The sequence below is a fragment of the Echinops telfairi genome, unplaced genomic scaffold, assembly GCF_000313985.2.
Source record: "Echinops telfairi isolate 266 unplaced genomic scaffold, ASM31398v2 ScPeMD7_7468;HRSCAF=8506_0, whole genome shotgun sequence".
Taxonomy (NCBI): Eukaryota; Metazoa; Chordata; class Mammalia; order Afrosoricida; family Tenrecidae; genus Echinops; species Echinops telfairi.
This window is the reverse complement of record NW_022111369.1, coordinates 53,518,237-53,539,295: the sequence shown is the minus strand read 5'-3', so window position 1 is coordinate 53,539,295 and position 21,059 is coordinate 53,518,237. Positions and strand designations below refer to the sequence as shown.

General features: G+C 42.0%; 1 protein-coding gene across 1 annotated transcript in view; it reads right to left on the bottom strand.

Annotated features, from left to right (window-relative positions):
* Positions 1-15,377, bottom strand: part of N4BP2 (NEDD4 binding protein 2) — an 88,546-nt gene extending 73,169 nt beyond the window's left edge. The window contains exons 1-2 of the mRNA XM_045284158.1: positions 15,313-15,377; positions 5,837-6,125 (exon numbers count right to left, since the gene is read on the bottom strand). Coding sequence (XP_045140093.1) covers positions 5,837-6,044 — 208 coding nt within the window. The 5' untranslated portion in view covers positions 6,045-6,125; positions 15,313-15,377. The remainder of the gene's footprint in view (positions 1-5,836; positions 6,126-15,312) is intronic.
* Positions 15,378-21,059: the final 5,682 nt, after the last annotated feature.

Sequence of the window (21,059 nt, the reverse complement as noted above, 5' to 3'; positions counted from 1 at the left end):
CAATCGAGTCAGGACAGGCTGGTGTGCTTCTTCCATGTGGGTTTTGTTGTTTCTCAGCTAGATGGCTACTTGTTTATCTTCAGGCTTTAAGACTTCAGATGCTATATCTTTTGGTAGCCGGGCACCATCAGCTTTCTTCACCACATTTGCTTGTGTCTTCAGCAATCATGCCAGGAAGGTGAGCATCTCAGACTGTGGAATTGTTAGAACAAAGTGTTCTTGTGTTGAGGGAATACTTGAGCAGGGGGCCACTGTCTAATGAATATTCTTTGATGAATATCTACTATTGCAAATCTAAGATTAATTTTTTTCCAGAGATTACTTATAAATGTCCTAATTCCAAGCTATTTATTCAACAAATATTTAGTGCTGAGGTAGTTAGTTTATTGTGCCAACCTGGCCGATAAATACATGTGGGATTAATTGAAGGGCAGAGAAATAAATGGCTCGGCTAGCCTTACCTTTCTTGTCCCTTGCTCTTTGATCACTGGACCAGTGTGCAGCTGCCTTGCTGGTTCTGTGGCTCAATTTGTGGGACACCTAACCCGTGGACTGTGTCGCTGTAATTTGAGGTTCCTTCAAGATCTGCTTCGCCACACAATTGGAATTTACATTTCTTGAGCTGGGGACTGTCAGACCCTGTCATCTGGCTGACTGTTGTTGACCTGCCTTGCTGTTTGCTGCCTGTGCCCAGATAGCCTGAATTGCTCTACAGAGGACTACCTGGAGGCCCTCAGGACTTGAAGGACTGCCGGTGTCTCACAACTGTCTCACGGAAGTGAGTTGCACTGAGGCATTTGTACTGCTTTATAATTTAACTGTTTATTTATTGTGTTATATATCTACCTATCTGTATAAATATATATATAAAATTATTAGCAATCTGGTTTTGTCTCTCTAGTGAACCCTGTCTAACACAAGTGTATTTCCTTTTAGTATTAAACATTTTAACTATGCTCCTAGTAAGTTTAATTTACACTGTTTAGGATACTGAATTCATAAACCTCATTGCCATAGTGTCAGTTCTGACTCATGGCAACCCTATAGGACACGGTAGAATTGCCTCTGTGGGTTTCCAAGGCTACAAATCTGAACGGGATTAGAAAGCCTCATCTTTCTCTCATAGAGACTGGTGGTTTCGAATTGCAGAGCTTGCAGTTAGCAACCCAACATGTAAACCACTATGATACCAGGGGTCTTCATTGATTTCATATGCAACAGAAAATGTTTACGAGCATCTACTACATGTTGAGTTCTGGTGGCACAGTAGCTAAGTGCTCAGATGCCAAATGAAAGCTTGGCAGTCTGACCCCACCAGTCACTCCATAGGAAAAGAGATGTGGCAGTCCACTTCCATAAAGATTATAGCCTTAAAAATCCTACTGGGAAGTTCTACTCTAAGTGGAACTTGAGTGGTTAAGGGATCAGCTGCTAACTGACATGTCAGTGGTTCAAACCCACCAGCCACTCACTCCACTAAAGGAAGATGGGCAGTCTGCTTGCTTAAAAATTTACACACTTGGAAACCCCATGAAACAGTTCTATTTGGTCTAAAGAGTCACTATGAGTCAGAATCAACTTGATGGCAATGAGTGTCATTTAGGATTTGTTACACAGCTGACACAGTTTATACATTTGGTGCTCAAAAATGAATAAGCCATACTCTTTACTAGTGGAAGAGGCTAAAGATAATCACATTAGAAGACAGTTGTATTATATGAGTAATATAATATGATAAAGATTAAGAAACACATTTTTTGTCATGGCATCTTATCACATAAGAAAAAATTTCACCAAAGGTAATGTGTGAACTGAGATTGAAGATTAAAAAAAGAAATTTGGCAAACTCAAAAGGAAAAGCAGAGCCAGTCATGATGACAACACAGAACAGGTGTAAAGTGATGAGACGTTATTGGAGGGTGGATACATGGTGGCCAGGTGGAGGAGAGAAGGAGCTAAAACTGGATTGGAAAACTGGCTAAGAGGGTCTTAAAAGCTTGAAGGTAAACAAGCGGCCATCCAGCTCAGAAGCAACAAAGCCCACATGGAACAACATATCAACCTGTGTGATCACGGGGTGTCGAACGGATCACTGAAGACAAATGGGTGCATAAGCAAATGTGGTGAAGAAAGCTGATGGTGCCCGGCTATCAAAAAGTATAGCGTCTGGGGTCTTAAAGGCTTGAAGGTAATCAAGCGGCCATCAAGCTCAGAAGCAACAAAGCCCACATGGAAGAAGCACACCAGCCTATGCAACCACGAGGTGTCGAAGGGATCAGGTGTAAGGCATCATCAGAACAAAAAAATCTTACCATAGTGAATGATGGGGGGAGTGTGGAGTGGAGATCCAAAGCCCATTAGTAGGCCACTGGAGATCCCCTTGCAGAGGGGTCTCGGGGAGGAGATGAGCCAGTCAGGGTGCGATGTAACAATGATGAGAAATACAACCTTCCTCTAGTTCCTAAAGGTTTCCTCCCTGCTCCCACTACCATGACTCGAATTCTATCTTGCAAGACTGGCTAGACCAGAGGAGGTACACTGGTACAGATAGGAACTGAAAATACAGGGAATCCAGGATGGATGAGCCCTATAGGACCAGTGGTGTGAGTGGCAAAACAGGGAGGGTGGAGGGAGAGTGGGTAGGAAAGAGGGAACCAATTGCACGGAACTGTGTGTGGCCTCCTCCCTGGGGGACGGACAACCGAAAAGTGGATGAAGGGAGAAGTCGGACAGGGCAAGATATGACAAAATACCCATTTGTAAACTATCAAGGGCTCATGCGGGAGGGGGGAGCGGGGAGGGAGGAGAAAAATGAGGACCTAATGTCGGGGGTTTAAATGGAGAGAAAATGTTTTGAGAAACGATGTACAAATGCGCTTTACACAATTGATGTGTGTATGGATTGGGATAACAGTTGTATGAGCCCCTAATAAAATGTTTAAAAAAATAAATAAATAAATAAAACTGGTTAAGAAGGGGGAGAATACTACATGTCATGATAAGAAACACTCAGTTTATTTTCTAAAGAAACATGAAGTTAGCTTATTGTGATAACTCCAATGTACCAAGGTGTGGGCACAAAGCCTTAGACACATGGCCTCACTGACTCCTCAAATGAACAGTACTATGAATTGTTTTACTCTTATCAGATGAAGAAAAGGAAGTTCAAAGAGGACATTAACTCACCCCAAGTTACACAGATAATAAGTGACAGAGCCATGTCTGCTAAGCTCTTATTATATTGCAACACACATTAAGTATTTGAAATTTGAAGTATATTCCAGTTTTATCATTTTTGTGTTTTGTTTCAAGGAGCATACTGATTTCACTGCTTGTTACTGATGACACGCTAAAGAAGCTATTTAACCCTCTTAAGACTCAATTTTCTCACTAGTCATATGATAAGAAAAGTATACCTCATAAGGTTGTTGTGAGGATTAAATGCGAAAACTGATGAAAAGTGTTGAACATGAGACCTGGCACCTATTCACCCAGCCAAGCCCCTGCCATCAAATTAATTCTGACTCATAGCAACCCTGTATAGGTTTTCCAGGCTTTGTAAATCTTCATAGGAGTAGACAGACTCGTCTTTCTCATAAGTAGTGACATGGATTTGAATTACCAACCTTACCGTTAGCAGTCCAACACTTAGCTAACCATACCACCAGGGCTCCTTGGGCAAATATTATGCACCCAATTAGTGTTCCCTTAAAATGGAAAACAGCTTATAAAAATACTACACCCTATGCTTTTGGAGAATCATGGACTACAGAAACCTAGTTTTCTGCATACACTTCATAACACATAGCAGACCACATGATGATGGCAAATGCGTTTATCATGCATTACCAAAACATCCCAAATCCATAATTTGGCCATTCACTAGCAATCATAGCTAATCATGGCAATCAGGGTTAAGCAGCAATTAATTTACTCACACGGTCAAATGTGATAGTGCTTCCATGTCTCCAAACACACTTTTAGATAATTTGCTGCAATAGTTGCTGCTGTTGTTAGGTCCAATCAAGTTAGTTCCAAGCCATAGTGACCCTACACACAACAGAACAAAACACTACCCCATCCTCATAACTACTTAAGCCCATTAAGGAAGCCATTATGTCAATCGATCTTGTTGAGGGCCTTCCTCTTTTTCATTGCTCCTCCACTTTACTAAGCATGATGTCCTTCTCCAGGGATTGGTCTCTCCTGACATGTCCAAAGTATGTACGATGAAGTCTTGCCATCCTTGCATCCAAGGAGCATTTGGCCCCATTCCTTTCAAATCAATGTCAGACTGAAGTGGTTGGTAGAATTCTTCAATTTCTTCATCATTAGCATTGGTGGTTGATGTATGAATTTGAATAATGGTTGTATTGATTGGATTTCCTTGAAGGTGGATAGCAATAATCCTATCACAGATAGCACTTTACTTCAAGATAGAGCTTGAAATGTCATTTTTGACAATGAATATAATACCATAGAGGTGAGGTAGCAGAACTAGAAATCCAGCCCAGGTTTCTTGACTCCAAAATCAATGTTCAAAAACTACGATACTCTACTACTGTCGACTGTTAATCAACTCTTATTCCCTTAGTTATATCTATAAATACTTAGTGTATTTCTACTGTAGATTCTTTGTTATACTGGGGGCTAGATATATAGCAGTAAGATAAAATCATTTCTAAAATATCTGTCTTTATTAATCTTACATTCTAGGACAATGTTCTCAATGGGGGACAATTTTGCTCGCGGAGGGGGGCGGATATGACAATATCTACAGGCATTCTGTCACAAGTAGAGGTAGGGGCTTTGCTACTCGCATCTAATAGGTTAAGGCCAGGGATGCTGCTCAACATCCCACAACCCATAGGCCATCACAGCGGAAGTTGATCTGACCCCAAAGACCACAGTACCAACCTGTTCTAGACAAAAGACAAAAGGGATAAGATGTAGAATATAACACCCACACCTATGTAAGAATATATACGTTAGCATAGTGGTGCTGAAGAATAATATTGAAAGTACCAAAGACTACTAAAAGGAAAAGCAAGTGAGTGCTACTGAGAGACAAGGATGGTAAGACTTCTTCTGCTATACATTGGACATACTGTCAGGAGAGACTAGGCCCTAGAAAAGGACAGCATGCTTGGTAAAGTGGATAAAGGGCAGTGAAAAGAAGAAGAACCTCAAGAAGGGCTGACACAGTGGCTGTGTATCAATGGCTCAATCTCAGGAACACTTGTGAGGATGGGCCAGGACTGGGCAGTGTTTCAATCTGTCGTGTACAGGGTCATTATGGCCTAGAACTAACTCAATGGCACCTAACAATAAAAACTGCAGTAAATTCTTTAAAAGTGCATTTTCAGACAGGGAAGCACTATCAAAGTTGACTGTGCGAGTAAATTAATTCTTGCCATCAGCATGTGGTCTGCTATGTGTCATGATGTGTATGCAGAAAACTAAGTTTCTGCAATGCATGAGTCTCAAAAACATAAAGCGTAGTGTTTTATATGAGAACCAGGCAATGTTTTATTCTGTTGTGCACAGGGTCACTATAAGTCAGAACTGACAACAATAACAGTACCTAACAAAAACAATTATCTATATGAGAAGCTTATATCTAGAATTTACATTTCTTAACAACAAAAAGAATGCTTTATTATTCTTCATATTCCCCATGACACCAAACTCGGTCCCTAATCCAGATCAGAAATTCAATAAATGATGAACAGAAAGGAAATGATAAGATAGTCATTTATCTTTACTACTAAGTCATGGCACAGTACATGAAGGCTTAGGTCAAGATGCAAAGTGATCAATGCAAACTTTTCCTTACCTTTGAAATCACATTCGGAAAGCATCAAGTATACTACATCAGGATCCAGATCAGAAAACATCTCTGAAATATTGGTGAAGAGGTCATTTTGATCAACTTCTGTCTCACATATGGAAGGAGGAGGAGTAACACGGGCTGCATCAACTTCCTTAGTGTTTAAGGATCTTCGAAATGGACTTCCCCCAAGATTTTTTCTTCTCCGTGGCATTCTGATGCCGCAAACTAAAATATTTTTCGTTTCTTATTCAAGATGTTTGATTCTTAAATCATGCCTCAAAGGAAACAAGACCTAAAATAGAAAGTAAATAGAAATAGTCAGACTGTACAATTATACTCCCAATCCTAAAATTAGAATTAAGTATTTATTTAACTCAGAAAGTGCCATCAATTCTAGCAGCAAAGCCAAGCAGCAGTCAATTCTGAACCATATATTTTGTTTTTTGCAATGATTGAACATGTCTAAAACTAAGATATTAACATAATTTAATCATTTCAGAACAGTGAATGTACTGTTTTAATAGCAATTATTTCAACAAATAAGCTGGGGGGGGGGCGGATAGTGGTTTTGCACTGGGCTGCTAACTGCAAGCTCGAAATCACCAGCTGCTCCAAGGAAGAGAGACGGCTTTCTACTTCCACAGAGTTATAGTCTCAGAAACCCACAGGACCAGGCTTTTGTCCTATAGGGTCACAATGAATCAGAATTGACTCGCTGGCAGTGAGTTTAGTTTTTCGGTCTCTCTTGTCAAATAAAACCATATCCATAAATATATTCAGAATGAGTACTGAGCATCTACACTTGGATATCTACTAGGCATTGTAAAACTTAACATCTCCAAAAATGAGCTCATGATCACCCCTTCAAGCCTGCTCTTCTTACTTTCTCATCTCAGTTCATAGCAACTCTATCCTTCTAATTGCTCAGATAAAAAAAATTGTTTTAGTGTAATCCTTAACTCCTGTGACCACACAGCCAACCATTAAGCCAATTTTGCCAGGGCAGCCCTCAAAATGGATCCACAATCTGATCATCCCTCACCATCTCCCTGCCACCGCCTAGACTACACCACCAGCACCCCTTGCCTACATTATTATTATTATAATCTCCTAACCCATCTCCCTGTCTCCATCTTTGCCCCTCTCATTCTACTTTGAGCAACAATCGGAGTGACTCAAACTACAGATCAGATGACTCAAACTACAGATCAGATGATGCCTCTATTCTGTTAAACTTTCCAATAGTTTCCCAACTCACCTAAGGTAAAAGTCAGAGCCCTTAGAGTGACCTGTTTCCTAGATGCCTGTCACCATTGTACCGTCATCTCCTAGTAACTCTGGTTCATCCACTCCACTCAAGCCACATTTGACCACCTTGCTCTTTTTCAAAGACTACAGCTAGGTTGCCACCAGAGGAAATTTACACTGAGACTTTTCTATCTGAACAACTTTCCTCCCATGTATCTGTAAAATTAACTACCTCATCACTCAAATATTATCTCTTAGGAATTTAGTCCTCAAGTATTACTTATGACCTCTTTTTTTTCCCCATGCCCTCTATCACCTGGTGGTGAAGTGATTACACATTGGGCTGCAATCCACAAGGTCAGTAGTTTGAAACCACCAGTGCTCCAAGAAAGAAAGATGCTGCGTTATACTCTCATAGAGTTACAGTCTCAGAAACTCACAGGGCCATTTTACCCTGCCCTATAGGGTGACTATGAGTCAGCACTGACTTGATGACAATGAGTTTGGTTGACTTTTATCACCTTCTAATATATAGTTTTAATTATTGATTCATTGTATTACCTATATTCCCATCAAGTGAAAGCTACACAAGGACAAGGAGTCACATACAAAAAAGGTTTCAAAAGGTTTGTGGGGAAATGAAATTGAAAGATACTGGAACTTAAAAAAAAATTAAAAAATAAAAAGAAAGATACTAGAACTTTTCCACAAACTTTCTGAAACCCCCTGATAGAAGCAGAACTCCAGACAAGGGACTTGCTTTCCCTACTTAAATGTGAATGAGATCGACAATTCTATTATATTTGATAGAGACATTTTTACTAAATTTTACTAAATTTAAGGAGCCCTGGTGGCTCTGAGTTAGGAATTTGCTTGCTAACCACAAGGTTCAAAGGTTCAAAGTTTGAACCTGTGATAGAATGCAAAAAAAAAAAAAAAAGCACCAAATCCAAATATAAATCTTAAAGACACATTTATTAAGTCTTAAACAGGACAAACACAAGAGAATGACAAAAGACAATTTGGATGAGGTAGACACTTTCTACGAGGCCACAATGGTATCGGTATCCAAGAATTTACAGAAAGCCACCCACTTAAGTCATTTTTATAAGGGAAACTGTCACAAAAGCATGATTGGCATCAGACAGATATATCATAGTAGCAGGTGGCGAGAGAACCATAATTGGTATACTACACAAATGCAGCTTAGGAAAATTTACAAGTTTGGATCTAAGCTCGTACAATCACCTTATACTTGATGGCTCAAGTATGATTTATGAACAGAGGTTCCTGATACCTTAATTTCAAATAAGGGCCTACCAAGGCAACACACCCTAAGGGCAGGACTGCCCCTCCTTGGGCTAAACTCACAGCCACTGATTCCATGCTGACTCAGGACAGAGTAGAACTGCTTCTGTGTATATCTTTATAGGAGTAGAAAGTCTCATCTTTCTCCCTTGGAGCAGCTAGTGGTTTAATTGCAATCTATTCTCAAATACATTGTGTCTGAGGGCAAACTTTTTTTTTTTTTTTTGCTGCATTAAAGCATAAATTCTGGGCACTCCAGTTTGCAAAAGGCTATGGATAGCAGTGATAGCCCCCAGACCATTTGCAAAGTTCTCACAGAAATTATCAGCAAATCACTAGAGAAACTAGATTATATGAAGAAGAATATGGCATCAGGATTGGAGGAAGGCTAATTAACAACCTTCAAAATACAGATGACACAACCTTGCTTGCTGGAAGTAAGGAGCACCTGAAGCACTTGCTGAGAAAGATCAAGAACTGTAGTCGTCAGCAGGGATTGTGACTCAGTGTAAAGAAAGAAAATCCTCAGAACTAGACCAATAGGTAACATCATGATAAACAGAGCAAGGGTTGAAGATGATAAGAATTTTTCCTTGCTTGGATACAAAATCAGTGTTCATGGAAACAGTAGTCAAGAGTTGATCAAAAGAAGCATTGGATTAAATAAATCTGCTATACAGACTTCCTTAGAATATTGAAAAGCAAGGATGTTGCTTTGATGACTAAAGTTTGCTTGATCCAAGTCATGGTATTTTCAATTGTGTCCTATGCATGTGAAAGAAGGACATTGAATAAAGAAGACTGAAGAAGAACTGATATATTTGAACTGCGATGCTGGAGAAGAATACTGAAAGTACCATGGACTGCTTAAAAGGACAAACTGTCTGTCTTGGAAGAAGCAAGGCCAGAGTGCTCCTTAGAAGCAAGGATGGTAAGACTGCATCATACATACTTTGGACATGTCAGGAGAGACCAATCCCTGAAGAAGGGCATCATGCTTGGTAAAATCCAGGGACAGTGAAAAACAGGAAGGTCCTGAAGGAGTTGGATTGCCTCAGTGGCTGCAACAATGGGCTCAGGCATAGGAACAATTGTGAAGATGGCACAGGACTTGGCACTGTTTCCTTTTGTGGGGCATAATCACCGTGGGTTAGAACTGACTGGATGTCACCTCACAACAAAAACACAGAAATTAAGCCTCTATTAAATTCTTCCTGATCACTTACTGAGAATGTACATAATCTTTCCCTCGGGCAGTCGTCCTTGTTGTTAGGTATCCTTGAGTTGGTTCTAACCCATAGCTATGTGGTATACAATGCCCGGTCCTGCATCATCTTCACAACTGTTCCTATGCTTGAGGCCTCCATCAGGCCCTGGTGTCAATTCATCTTGTTGAAGGCCTTCCTCCTTTTCCCTGCCCTGCTACTTTACCAAGCGCAGTATCCTCCAGGGGCTGGTCTCTCGACATCATATACAAAGTACATGAGATGAAGTCTTGCCATCCTGGCCTCCAAGGAGCATTCTGACTGTACTTATCACAAGACAGATTCGTTAGTTCTTTTGGCAGTCCATGGTACTTTCAATATTTTTCACACGCATCATAATTCTAATATACCAATTCTTCTTTTGTCTTCATTATTCATGTCAGCTTACCCATGCAAATGAGGCCATTGAAAATCCCATGGCTTGGGTCAGGAGTATCTTATTCCTCAAAGCAACATCTTTGCACTTCAATATTCTAAATAGGTCCTGTGCAGTAAATATACTCAATCAAGGCATCTTTTGATCTCTTCTGTGAGCATTGATTATGGATCAAAGCAAGATAAAATCACTGACCACTTCAGTTTTTTTCCTTATCATGATAATACCTATTGGTCCAGTTGGGAAGATTTTGGTCTTCTTTATATTGAATTGAAATCCATACTACATACTGAATGCCGTAGTCCTTAATCTTCACCAGCAAGTGGTTCAAGTCCTCCTCATTTTTAATAAAAAATGCTTGTGCTATCTGTATATCACAGGTTGTTAATAAGCATTTCTACATTACAGATGTCATATTATTCTTGGTATAATCCAACTTCCCAGATTTTCTCAGCCTACTGATTGAATAAGTACGGTTAGAGGGTATAACCTTTATACACACCTTTTCTGATTTTAAGTCATACCTAATCCCTTGTTATGTTCCCACAACTGCCTCTTTTTCCACATACAAATTGAGAAAGAGCACAACAAAGTTTTATAGACTTCTCATTCTTCTCAAGGCTATTCATGGTTTGTTATGATTCACAGTCAAATACCTTGGCTTAGTCAATAAGAGTTTACAAGTAAACATCTTTCCGGTTTTCTCTACTTTCAGCCAAGATCCATCTGACATTAGCAATAATATGAAGGGGTGCCCCCCCAAAACAGGGGTGCCCCCAAATTTTTTTTTCAAAGCTATGTATTTAAGATTTTTTTACAAAACAACCTTATCACCTTTAAAGTACTCTCCATTACACTTAATACGTTTGTCAAATCTGTGATTCCATTCTTGGAAACATTTTCAAACACCTGTTTGGATGGCTGACAGCACCTCCCTCATTTCTTTCTTCACTTCTATGTTGTCAAATTGCTGTCTTTCATGGAAACAAAAAGAAGTTGCACAGAACAAGGTAAGGTGTGTGGGGCAAGAGGCATGCCAGGTTTTTGTTTTTCCAAAAACTGACACACTGAGATGGCTGCATGAGCTGGTGCATTGTTATGGTGGCAAAACCAGTCCCCCATCTGCCACAAATCTGGCCTTTTTTGTTGCACACAGTTACGCAATCTTTTCAGAACTCTAAATATAGAGTTTCATTAACATTCTGACCTGGTGAAACGAACTCCAAATGTACTAAGAGCTGACGTTTTCATCGATTAGGGAAGTTGATGGACATCTAGAATGAGGTTTGTCATTCTAGACATTTCACCTTTTTTGAAACAAGAAAACCACTCATACACTTGAGTTTTTCCCATAGCACTGTCCTTGTAAGCTATGTTCTTTGCGAAGAACTTCTTTGTGGTGGTCAACATCACAAAAGTTTCTGCAGCGTTTTGCCCAAGCAGAAAACAAAATTTCACCACATGTTGTTCTCTTAAAATCGGCTACCACACACACAAAAAAATCCTCAAGGTTCAAGCAAAACTGCTTTTATGAAAACATTCACTATGACTAGAGCGAACCATCCCAGGCGATGCCACTGGGTGCACTAACTCAAAGTGAGTTGCTGGATGCTCACCTAGCAGGAAGAACGTGTACTAAGAAAGCTCCACTCCACCCAGCACAATTCCTGTGTTTTTTTTAAGTACCCCTCACATACCTTGTTCCACATCCTCTTCTGAATCTGGCCTGAACTTGTCAACTCCCTGGAAATGTACTGCTGCAATAATTGTTGGATGATCTTCAGAAAATTTTAATTTGCATGTAGTATCAATGATACTGTTTTATAATATGAGCATTCTGTTGAGTCACCTTTCTTTGGAATGGGTACAAAAATGTATCTCATTCAGTCAGTTGGCCAAGTAGCTGTCTTACAAATTTCCTGGAATACACAAGTATTTCCAGTGCTTCATCAGTTTGTTGACGCAATTCAATTGGTATTCCATTCATTCCTTGAGCTTTGTTTTTGGCTAATGCTTTCAGTTCAGTTTTTACTTCATCCTTCAGTACCACTGGTTCTTACTCATATGCTACTTCTTGGAATGGATGAATGTCGACTAATACTTTTGGTACAATAACTCTTTGTATTCTTTCCAACTTCTTTGGATGGTTCCTACATCATTCAATATTTTGCCTGTAGAATCTTTCAATATTGCAACTCATGTCTTGAGGTTTTTCTTCATTTGTTTCAGTTTAAGGCAGTGGTTCTCAACCTTCCTAATGCCACCACCCTTTAATATAGTTCCTCATGTGGTGGTGACCCCCCCAATCATAACATTATTTTTGTTGCTACTTCACCACTGTAATTTTGCCTCTGTTATGAATCAGGTGACCCCTGTGAAAGGGTCATTTGACCTCGAGGGGTCGTGACCCACAGGTTGAGAACCGCTGGTTTAAGGTATGCTAAATCTGTTCTTCCCTTTTGTTTTTCTGTCTTTGCACACTTCGTTATAACATTTGGCTTTGTCTTCTTGAGCTGCCCTTTGAAAGTATCTATTCCGTTCCTTGACTTTACCCCTTCTTCCATTTGCTTTAGCTACTTTGTGATTAAGAGCAAGTGTCAGAGTTTTTTCTGACATTCACTTTGATTTTTTTCTTTTTAATTACCTTTTCCTTTCTTCATAAATGATATCCTCTCATAGCTCATCAGATCTTCTGTCAGTGTTTAATACAGCAAATCTGTTCTTAAGATGTTCTCAAAATTTAGTAGGATAGACTTAAGGTCATATTTTTGGTTCTCATGAACTTGATTTAATTTTCTTCAGCTTCAACCAGAACTTCCCTATGACAATTGATAGTATGTATGTTCCATAGTCAGCCCCAAGCCTGGTCGTAGCTCCTGACATTGAGCTTCTCCATCATCTCTTCACACAGATGTAGTCAATTAGGCTTCTGTAGATCCCATCTGGAAACTTCCATGTGTATAGTCAGCTTTTGGTTTGTTGAAAAAAGGTATTTGCTATGAACAAGACACTGGTCTTACAAAATTCTACCATACGATCTCCAGCTTCATTTCTTTGTGCCCCATATGTGTTATTATGTATATATGAATAAACAGGCAGCACTCATAAGTATGTGTTCATATAATGAACATGTATGCACATATAACTATAAATTCAAAGACACACACACCAGTATACTCACTTGTACCTTCATATATATATCCACCTCTGATAGAATTTTGCAAGACCAATGACTTATTCATAGCAAATACCTTTTTTACCAACACAAACAGCGAACATACACACGGATTTCTCCAGATGGAATAAAGATATCAAATTTACTTTATCTGTGGGAAGAAACAATGGAGGAGCTCAATATCAGCAGCTAAAATGAGGCCAGGGGCTAACTGTGGAACAAAGCACATATGTAAGTTAAGCTTAAAGCCAACGAAAATGAAAAAAAAAAATTCCACAAGAGCCAAAGGAACAATTACGAGGATAGAGCCATAGAAATAACTGTGAGGCTAGCACAGGGCGAGGCAGTGTTTTGTTCTACTGTGCACAGAGTTGCTATGGGTCAGAACCAACTCAATGGCACCTAATACATATAATACGATTGTTTGAGGATATGCCACACTGCTTCACACACTTGCAGTTTTACAGTCCCACCAACAATGTATGAGGGCTCCAGTCTCCCCACACCTCCTTCACCATTTGTCTTCTGCTTTTTTGTACTTTGCTATCAATGCTGGGTGAGGTGGTATCACACTTGATTCTTGTGATTTGCATCTTCATGCATCTGTTAACCTTCTGAATGTCCTCTTTGGTAAACCACCTATATATGCCTCTGCCCATCTTTTAATTGCACTGTCTTTCTTGGGGAGCCTTGGTGGCATAGTTTATACATTGAGGTACTAACTGTAAGGTCAGCAGTTCAAAATCACCATCTACTCCTAGAGAGAACGATGAGGTTGTCTACTCCTATAGAGGTACATTCTCAGAAACAGTTCTACCATATCCTATAGAGTCAGTTCTACCATATCCTATAGGGTCGCCATGAATTGGAATCAACTCGATGGCAGTGAGTGGTTTTTGAATTAGGTCTTTTTCCTATTGAGGTACCGTCGTCTCAGGATTTTAGAGATTAGTCCCTTGTCCAATATATCATTGAGCAAAAAGTTTTCCCAGTCTGTCACTTTTCTTTTTACTCTTGTAGTGAAATCTTTTGATGCAATCTTATTTTTAAGAAATCACATTCATTTTGGTTTTTGGTGTCTGATAGTGTATCTATGCCATGTATCAGGGCCCCTATGCTTGTCCCTACTTTTTCATTGGTCTTTAGAGTTCTAGAATCTGTCCATTCAGATTGTTAAGAGGGGGAGGAAGCACTAGAACTGATGTGATTACACAACTCATTTTAAAGGCAATTTAAACATGGGTGGAGGGTGATGTGGTGCTGATTGTACAAAATCCCCTGGATATGATTGAATGATTTAATAATTCAATTGAATGACATATAAATTGTGTGCCAATGAAACTGTTGGATGACAACAACAAAAAATTGATCTGGTGGCAATAAACACAACGGGTTTTATTTTCCTAATCCAGATACCAGAAAGGTATCCGAGACATATTAATAGGAAAAGCCAGCTGTCAAAGAATGGCAGAAACCTGTATTCCTCTATAATCCCAGGGCCTTCCTTATGAGAAAGCCATGCCCACAAGGAGTCACCATCAGGATGTGACCCAACTGACAGGCTGAATACCACCACTACGCTGTTACGTATCTTCAAGTTGCAGTGAAATTATCTAACTACCACAAAGGGTACAAGCATGTGAATTGTATGTCAATAAAACATAAAAAGAAAAAAATGGCGCGGAAAGGCTGATGCCGAAATGGGAAAAGAACATTCATTTTGGGGTGGATTTGTTTGTTTAGTGGGAAAAGCGATCTGCTGACTCATCATGGTTGTCTGGAGAGTGGAACCCTCTGGGTTTTCGGCTCGGAGTTCAACCAATCCACGGCATCTTGAACCAGGCTCTAGACCAACATCACTATTTGACTGGCTTGAAGCGTCGTAGGCCAGCCCATCTTGCCTTCTAGGCAAAATTGCAAAATTGCGCTAGGTCCGGCTGCTAGAAAGAATGTGTCCCAACCTGTCCGAGCCGCCAACCTCAGGGCCTGGTTCTAAGATTGTTGGTGGCGACGGGATAATTCTTTCAACCCCACGCAGGCACTCAACTGCACCGACATTTTCGTATTCTAGCCATTGGGGGCGGGGGCGACGCACGTTCCTTCCCACCTCGAAGGCCGCAAAAATCCATGCTGCCTTACATAACGTGGCTCAGCCTCCCCAGAAGATGGGTTTCTCAATGGCCATTTCGTAGAGTTCGAGAAAACTGGGTTCGTCAAAGGTCCCAGGGAGGGCCCTACTTGGAAGAGTTCGTAGTCAAGGTCAAAGGCGCACGGGATCACCCACTCGGGCGGTGTGAAACGTGAGGGCCCGCGCATGGGAAGAACCGTCGAGAAACAGCTTTGCCAGGACTGCCTATGTTCGGACTGCGGCCTGGCGGTGCCCTTCGGGGACCAGCTGAGGGGGCTGAGCGCCCCGTCAGCCCGGAAGCGGACGGCCGGTTTCGTAGGCAGGGGGTGTGCCTGGAGGGTAGAAGCCACCAGAACCACCTCCGGGCTGGGCAGCGAGCCAGGGCCCGCCTCTCGCCCACACTGCGTTTCCATTGGGTCCGCGCCGCCTGGCGCGTGGGCACCGGCCCAGGACCTTAGGGGTGGGAGGGGTGGGGGTTTCTGTCTCAGCCCCACTCGCTACCGCCTCGGGCCCTCCGCTGCGGCTGGGCGCTCCCGGACCCCTTCCCTCAGGGCCCCTCTTACTTGGTCCTCAAGCTGCCTTCCGGGCCGGAGCAGGCTCGTGGCGCGCGCGGCGCCGCCCGGCGTGTTTTCCCGCCGCCGCCGCCGCCGCCGCCGCGGCCCCTCGTGCATTCCGGCGCCGCACTGCACTGGCCGCCGCGGGGGCCGCGGCGCGGGGGGAGGGGGAGGAAACAGAGCACGAATCAGCCGCTGAGGACACACCGCCGCTCTCCGGTCGGTGGCGGAAGAGCAGCCTCGCCGGGGCCGGGCCGGGCCGGGCCGGGGGCGGGGCCCGCGCGTCAGAGGGGGCGTGGTTAGGGAGGCCGAGCGGCGCGGGAGGGGCGTACTGGAAACGGAGCAGGGACGCGCAGGAGGTCGGAGGAGCAGTGCATCAGAGTTCTAGCCTCTCACCAAAGTCCTCCCGTCTGTACAGCTGAGCAAGGTTGGAGGAGCTGTGCATCAGAGTTCTAGCCTCTCACCAAAGTCCTTCCGTCTGTACAGCTGAGCAAATCGTCATTGTATGAAGAATGATTGATGCGTTTGAATGATGGTTCTGGAGAAGACTTTTGTACCAGGGACAGCCAACAGAACAAGCCCATCTGTCTTGGAAGGACAGCCAGAATGCTCTTTCAAGGCAAAGATGGTGCGACTGGGCATCGATTTGTCCAAGCAAGTACTCAAAAGACAAACTAAAAAAAAAAAAATATCTAGGAGAGCTTCCTCATTTCTTGCGAGAATCATCCTTCTGTGAGTTTGACAGCATCCCTAGTTTCCTATCTGTGTGGGGAATTTTACAGGAAGCCATACCTCAGTCCAGAAGCAGATTGTGGTAGCTCCAGGTTTATCTAACCAAGTTTTCCAATCATTAACTAATCAGGAAATCCCCTGTTACCACAGCTGTTGACATCTTTCTGTCAATTACATGACCATTCTATCTGTGATAATCGCACACCAACATAGCCTACATCTAATTACTGTATGTTGAATTATTGACCAACCTATGTCATTCATGTAATCACAGGGTGGCACAATGAAGTGCTTGGCAACTTGGTGAAAGGCTAGTGCTTCAAACACACCTAGAAACTTTGGAAAACAGCCCTGGCTGATAGGCTTCTGAAAGGCTCCAGCCTGGGGGGAAACTATGGAGTGGTTCTACTCTGGTGCATATACATCACCATCGAATCAGAATCAACTGTAAGGCAACTGTGGAAGATTGCACTGTGACTCTCTAAAATATGTGTTGTGAATCCTACTCTGTATGTTGTGAATCCTACTCTGTATGTACGTGGGAATAGCCCTATTTGGGAGCTTTCTGTTGTGTTAATAAGGCAGGATTAGTGTAGATGTGCCTTGAGCTAATCTCTTATAATCAACAACAGCAAGAAGCAGGGACAGGGAAAGAGAGATGCCTTAGCCACAGGAAGATTGCCTAGGAGCAGAAGTTTAAAAGAAACGTACACCTTCCTCCTGAGTCAACAGGAAGCCTTCCCCTAGAGCCAGCATCATGGATCTGTATGTCTAGCCTCTTAAATTGTGATAAAATATATTTCTGTTTGCTAAAGTCACCCACTTGTGGCTTTATTATAATACTGCTAGGTAATGAAGATAACAACTAACAAGTCATTCATTTTCACTTACCTGTTGCAATGGAGTGGATTATTTAAGATCTAGTCATAGCCTTTGTTACTCCCACCAAATGCCCCCCCTTTTTTTCTGTAGGGTCGGGGTAAGATTGGAGTATATGATTCAGCTGTGAGTGATTGTTAACAGGGTTAGTTAATTGTGATTGCCTTCTCCTGAATAGGAAACTATTTGAGAGGCAGGAAGAGAGGAATGGACCTCACTGCTAGCAAAAAAGCAGACCCACAAATGGAGTGCATCCTTTGGACCCTAAGATCCAAAGGCACAGGAGGCACAGTCAGCCTCCGGGACCCAAGAAGCAGCTTTGATACCAGCTTTGACAAGAGCAGCAGAGGAGGCAAAAAAACAACAACTCACTGTCATCGAGTGGATGCTGACTCGTAGTGATCCTACAGGACAGGGTAGAACTGCCCCCTGTGAGTTTCTGAGGCTGTAACTGTTTATGAGAGTAGAAACCTCCATCTTTGTCTTGTAGGGTGGCCAGTGGTTTCAAACTGCAGACCTTGCAGATCAGAACCCAACACATAACCTTTTTGCCACCAGGGTTCCTAGCAGAGAAGCAGCTATAGCAAAATCAGGAGCCACAGCATGAGACTGAGTGGCGGATTGCCCAACCCAGCATGTACAGCTGAATACTTTGGAGCAGGAGGCTGGCTTGTAGAGTGGGGTGCCTCTGCACCGAATTGGGGATCTGGGTTTGCTGACCCATTAAAGGGAACAATTATCTTTATAACCCTATCTCAAATGCTCCTGTTTCTGTACAATTTTCCCAGATGCTCAAAATAAAATGAACTACTTCTGCTTTTATGCCTACAAAGATTTGTATATAACTATCACTCAGTTGCATAGTAACTTGGGGTTGATATGTGTCTTTACTCAACTAAGTGGCCCTCCCACCCCCAGGACAAGGAGATGTTTCCCTAATGAAGAAAATGTTCCTTATGTGTATATTAATTAGCCAAATGTGGGTGTCTTTACTGATTTACTCCCTGTCTGAATATTTCTAGAATTGGGAGAAGGACAAAACCCAGATTTTAAAAAAATTTAATTATACACAAGAAAAAAATGCAATTTATATTGGAGACAAAGGATTGATTTTTTTAATAGTCTACAAATATCTAGAAATCAATAAGTGCCAATAATTTATTTTTAGTGGACAAAATATATCTTTAGGTTACTCATAGAAAAAGAAAAAGAAACAAATTACTCTTAAACATATTGAAAATTATCTGTGTGGGGGTTTAACTGGGAAAAATGGGGAGCTAATAATGAGTACAAAAATGAAGAAAATGTTCTAAAACTGATTGTGGTGATGATTGTGCAATTCCTCTTGGTGTGATTGAACTATTATATGATATTTGGATTACATGCCAAGAAAACTGTTTCAGGAAAAAAAGAAAATTAAGTGTTCCTTGTTAATTTTAGCATTTGTTATAGCAAAATATTTTTATCGTATTTATCAATAGGGATTTGGTTAAATATGATGTTACATCAAAACAATGGGACTCATAATAGAAAAGAATGTTGGTGCTGATAGCTGAACAATCTCTAGGAGATATTGTAGAATACACATATAGTACCGGTACATCATTTTCTGCCACTGTGTCACACTAAGGTGGCTTGCACCTTGCTCTAACGCTGGCACTTACCTATGAAAGACAGGTTTCAGTGGAGCGTCCAGGCAAATATAAACTAAGAAGAAAGACCTGACAACCTACCTCTCAAAATCAGGTCATGAAAGCCCTCTTGGCCTGTTATGCTCTAAGGGGAAGATGATTCCCTTAGAGCAGTGGTTCTCCACCTTCCTAGTGCCACGACCCTTTCATACAGTTCCTCATGGTGTGGTGACCCCCCCCCCCCAACCATAACATTATTTTTGTTGCTACTGTTATGAATTGGGTGACCCCTGTGAAAGGGTCATTCGACCCCCAGGTTGAGAACCACTGCCTTAGATTGAAAAGCAACAAGGGACCCAGCATGTTGGCAATTGTGAGGATGCCATAGTACCAAGAAGTGTTTCTTTCTCTTGTGCCTGGGGTCACTGTGCTTCAGAATTTACTTGAATGCAAGTAAGAACAACTGCTTAGTAAATTCCTAAAGACAGAATATAAATAAACCAATGAACTACCATTTAGACAAATCTGATAAACATAAGAATAGCACTGCTCCCTAGGGTCAAATCTGATCAAGATAAGAGTAGCACTGCTCCCTAGGGTTTCCTAGGTTGGAAATCTTTAGAGTGCGACAGCTTCATCGCTGCTCCATAGAGCAGCTTGTGGGTTTGAACTGCTGACTAGGTTAATTCACTATGCCACCAGGGTCCCCCCAAATATAAATAGTATTTCTAATTAAACATCAAGAGTCAAACACCCTACAAAAGAACTTAAATCTGTTTTCTGTGAGCACAATTTTACATTGCACCTTCCAAGAACTGCACTATGTTGTTGTTGTTGTTGTTGTTGTTGTTGTTGTTGCTAGGTGCCATCCAGTCCATTCCAACCCAAAGCAACTCTGGCACAACAGAACAAAACACTGCCCAGTACTGCACCTTGAGCCCTCCTCACAATCATTCCTATGCTTGAGCCTATTGTGGCAACCACTGTGTCAATCCATCTCTTTAAGGGCCTTCCTCTTCATGGGACTTTACCAAGCATGATGTCCTTCTCCAGGAAGTGGTCTCTCCTGACAACATGTCCAAAGTATGTAAGACGCAGTATCACCGTCCTTGCCTCGAAAGAACATTCTGGCCATACTTCCTCCAAGACAGATCCGTTGGTACTTTTAGCAGTCCATGGTACTTTCAGTTTCTTCTCTAGCACCGCAATTCAAATGCACTGATTCCTCTTCTGTCTTCCTTATTCAGTGTCTTTTTTTTTTTTTTTTTAGTGTATAGTCTTTACATGCATATGAGAACACTGAAAATATCTTGGAGGAGAGAGAAGAGCAAGATGTTGTCCAGGTAAAATCACTCGCCCAGTGCTCCTATTGTTAGATCAGAAAATTAAGAAAAGTGGGAGTGTGAGGGCAGACCCCACCACGGCACACCAAACCTTGAGGGTACATAACCACATGGAGCCACTCATGAACAAAGAGGTCTACAGGGCCAGCCCCAATCAGAGTCAAACTGACTCCCGCCCCACACCTCTAGAAGTATGTGCTACAGAGGACAACAGTAAACCTACAGATTGGGGAGAGGGGCCTGCCTGCCATGCCCACATGAAGCAAATCAAGAAGGAAAAAGAGAGAGTAAGGGACTAGACCCCATACTGCCACACCAAGCCCTGAGGAGGACAGCCCTGCATGGAACTGCTAGGGCACAGAGAGGACCGTAGGGCTGACAGCAGCTCCAGACAGGATGTCCCCTTGCTGGAACATAGCATGATAGACAATACTGGGGACACAAAGCGGGGAGTGAGTCCAATTTGACTACCCTCACAATGGGGCAGACCAAGAAGAGAACACAACAGATCAACAACAAGAGCAAATGAAAGCCACAAAATGCCTAGGAGCCCCCAAAATAGACTTCAGGCTAGGAGGGGTAGTTCC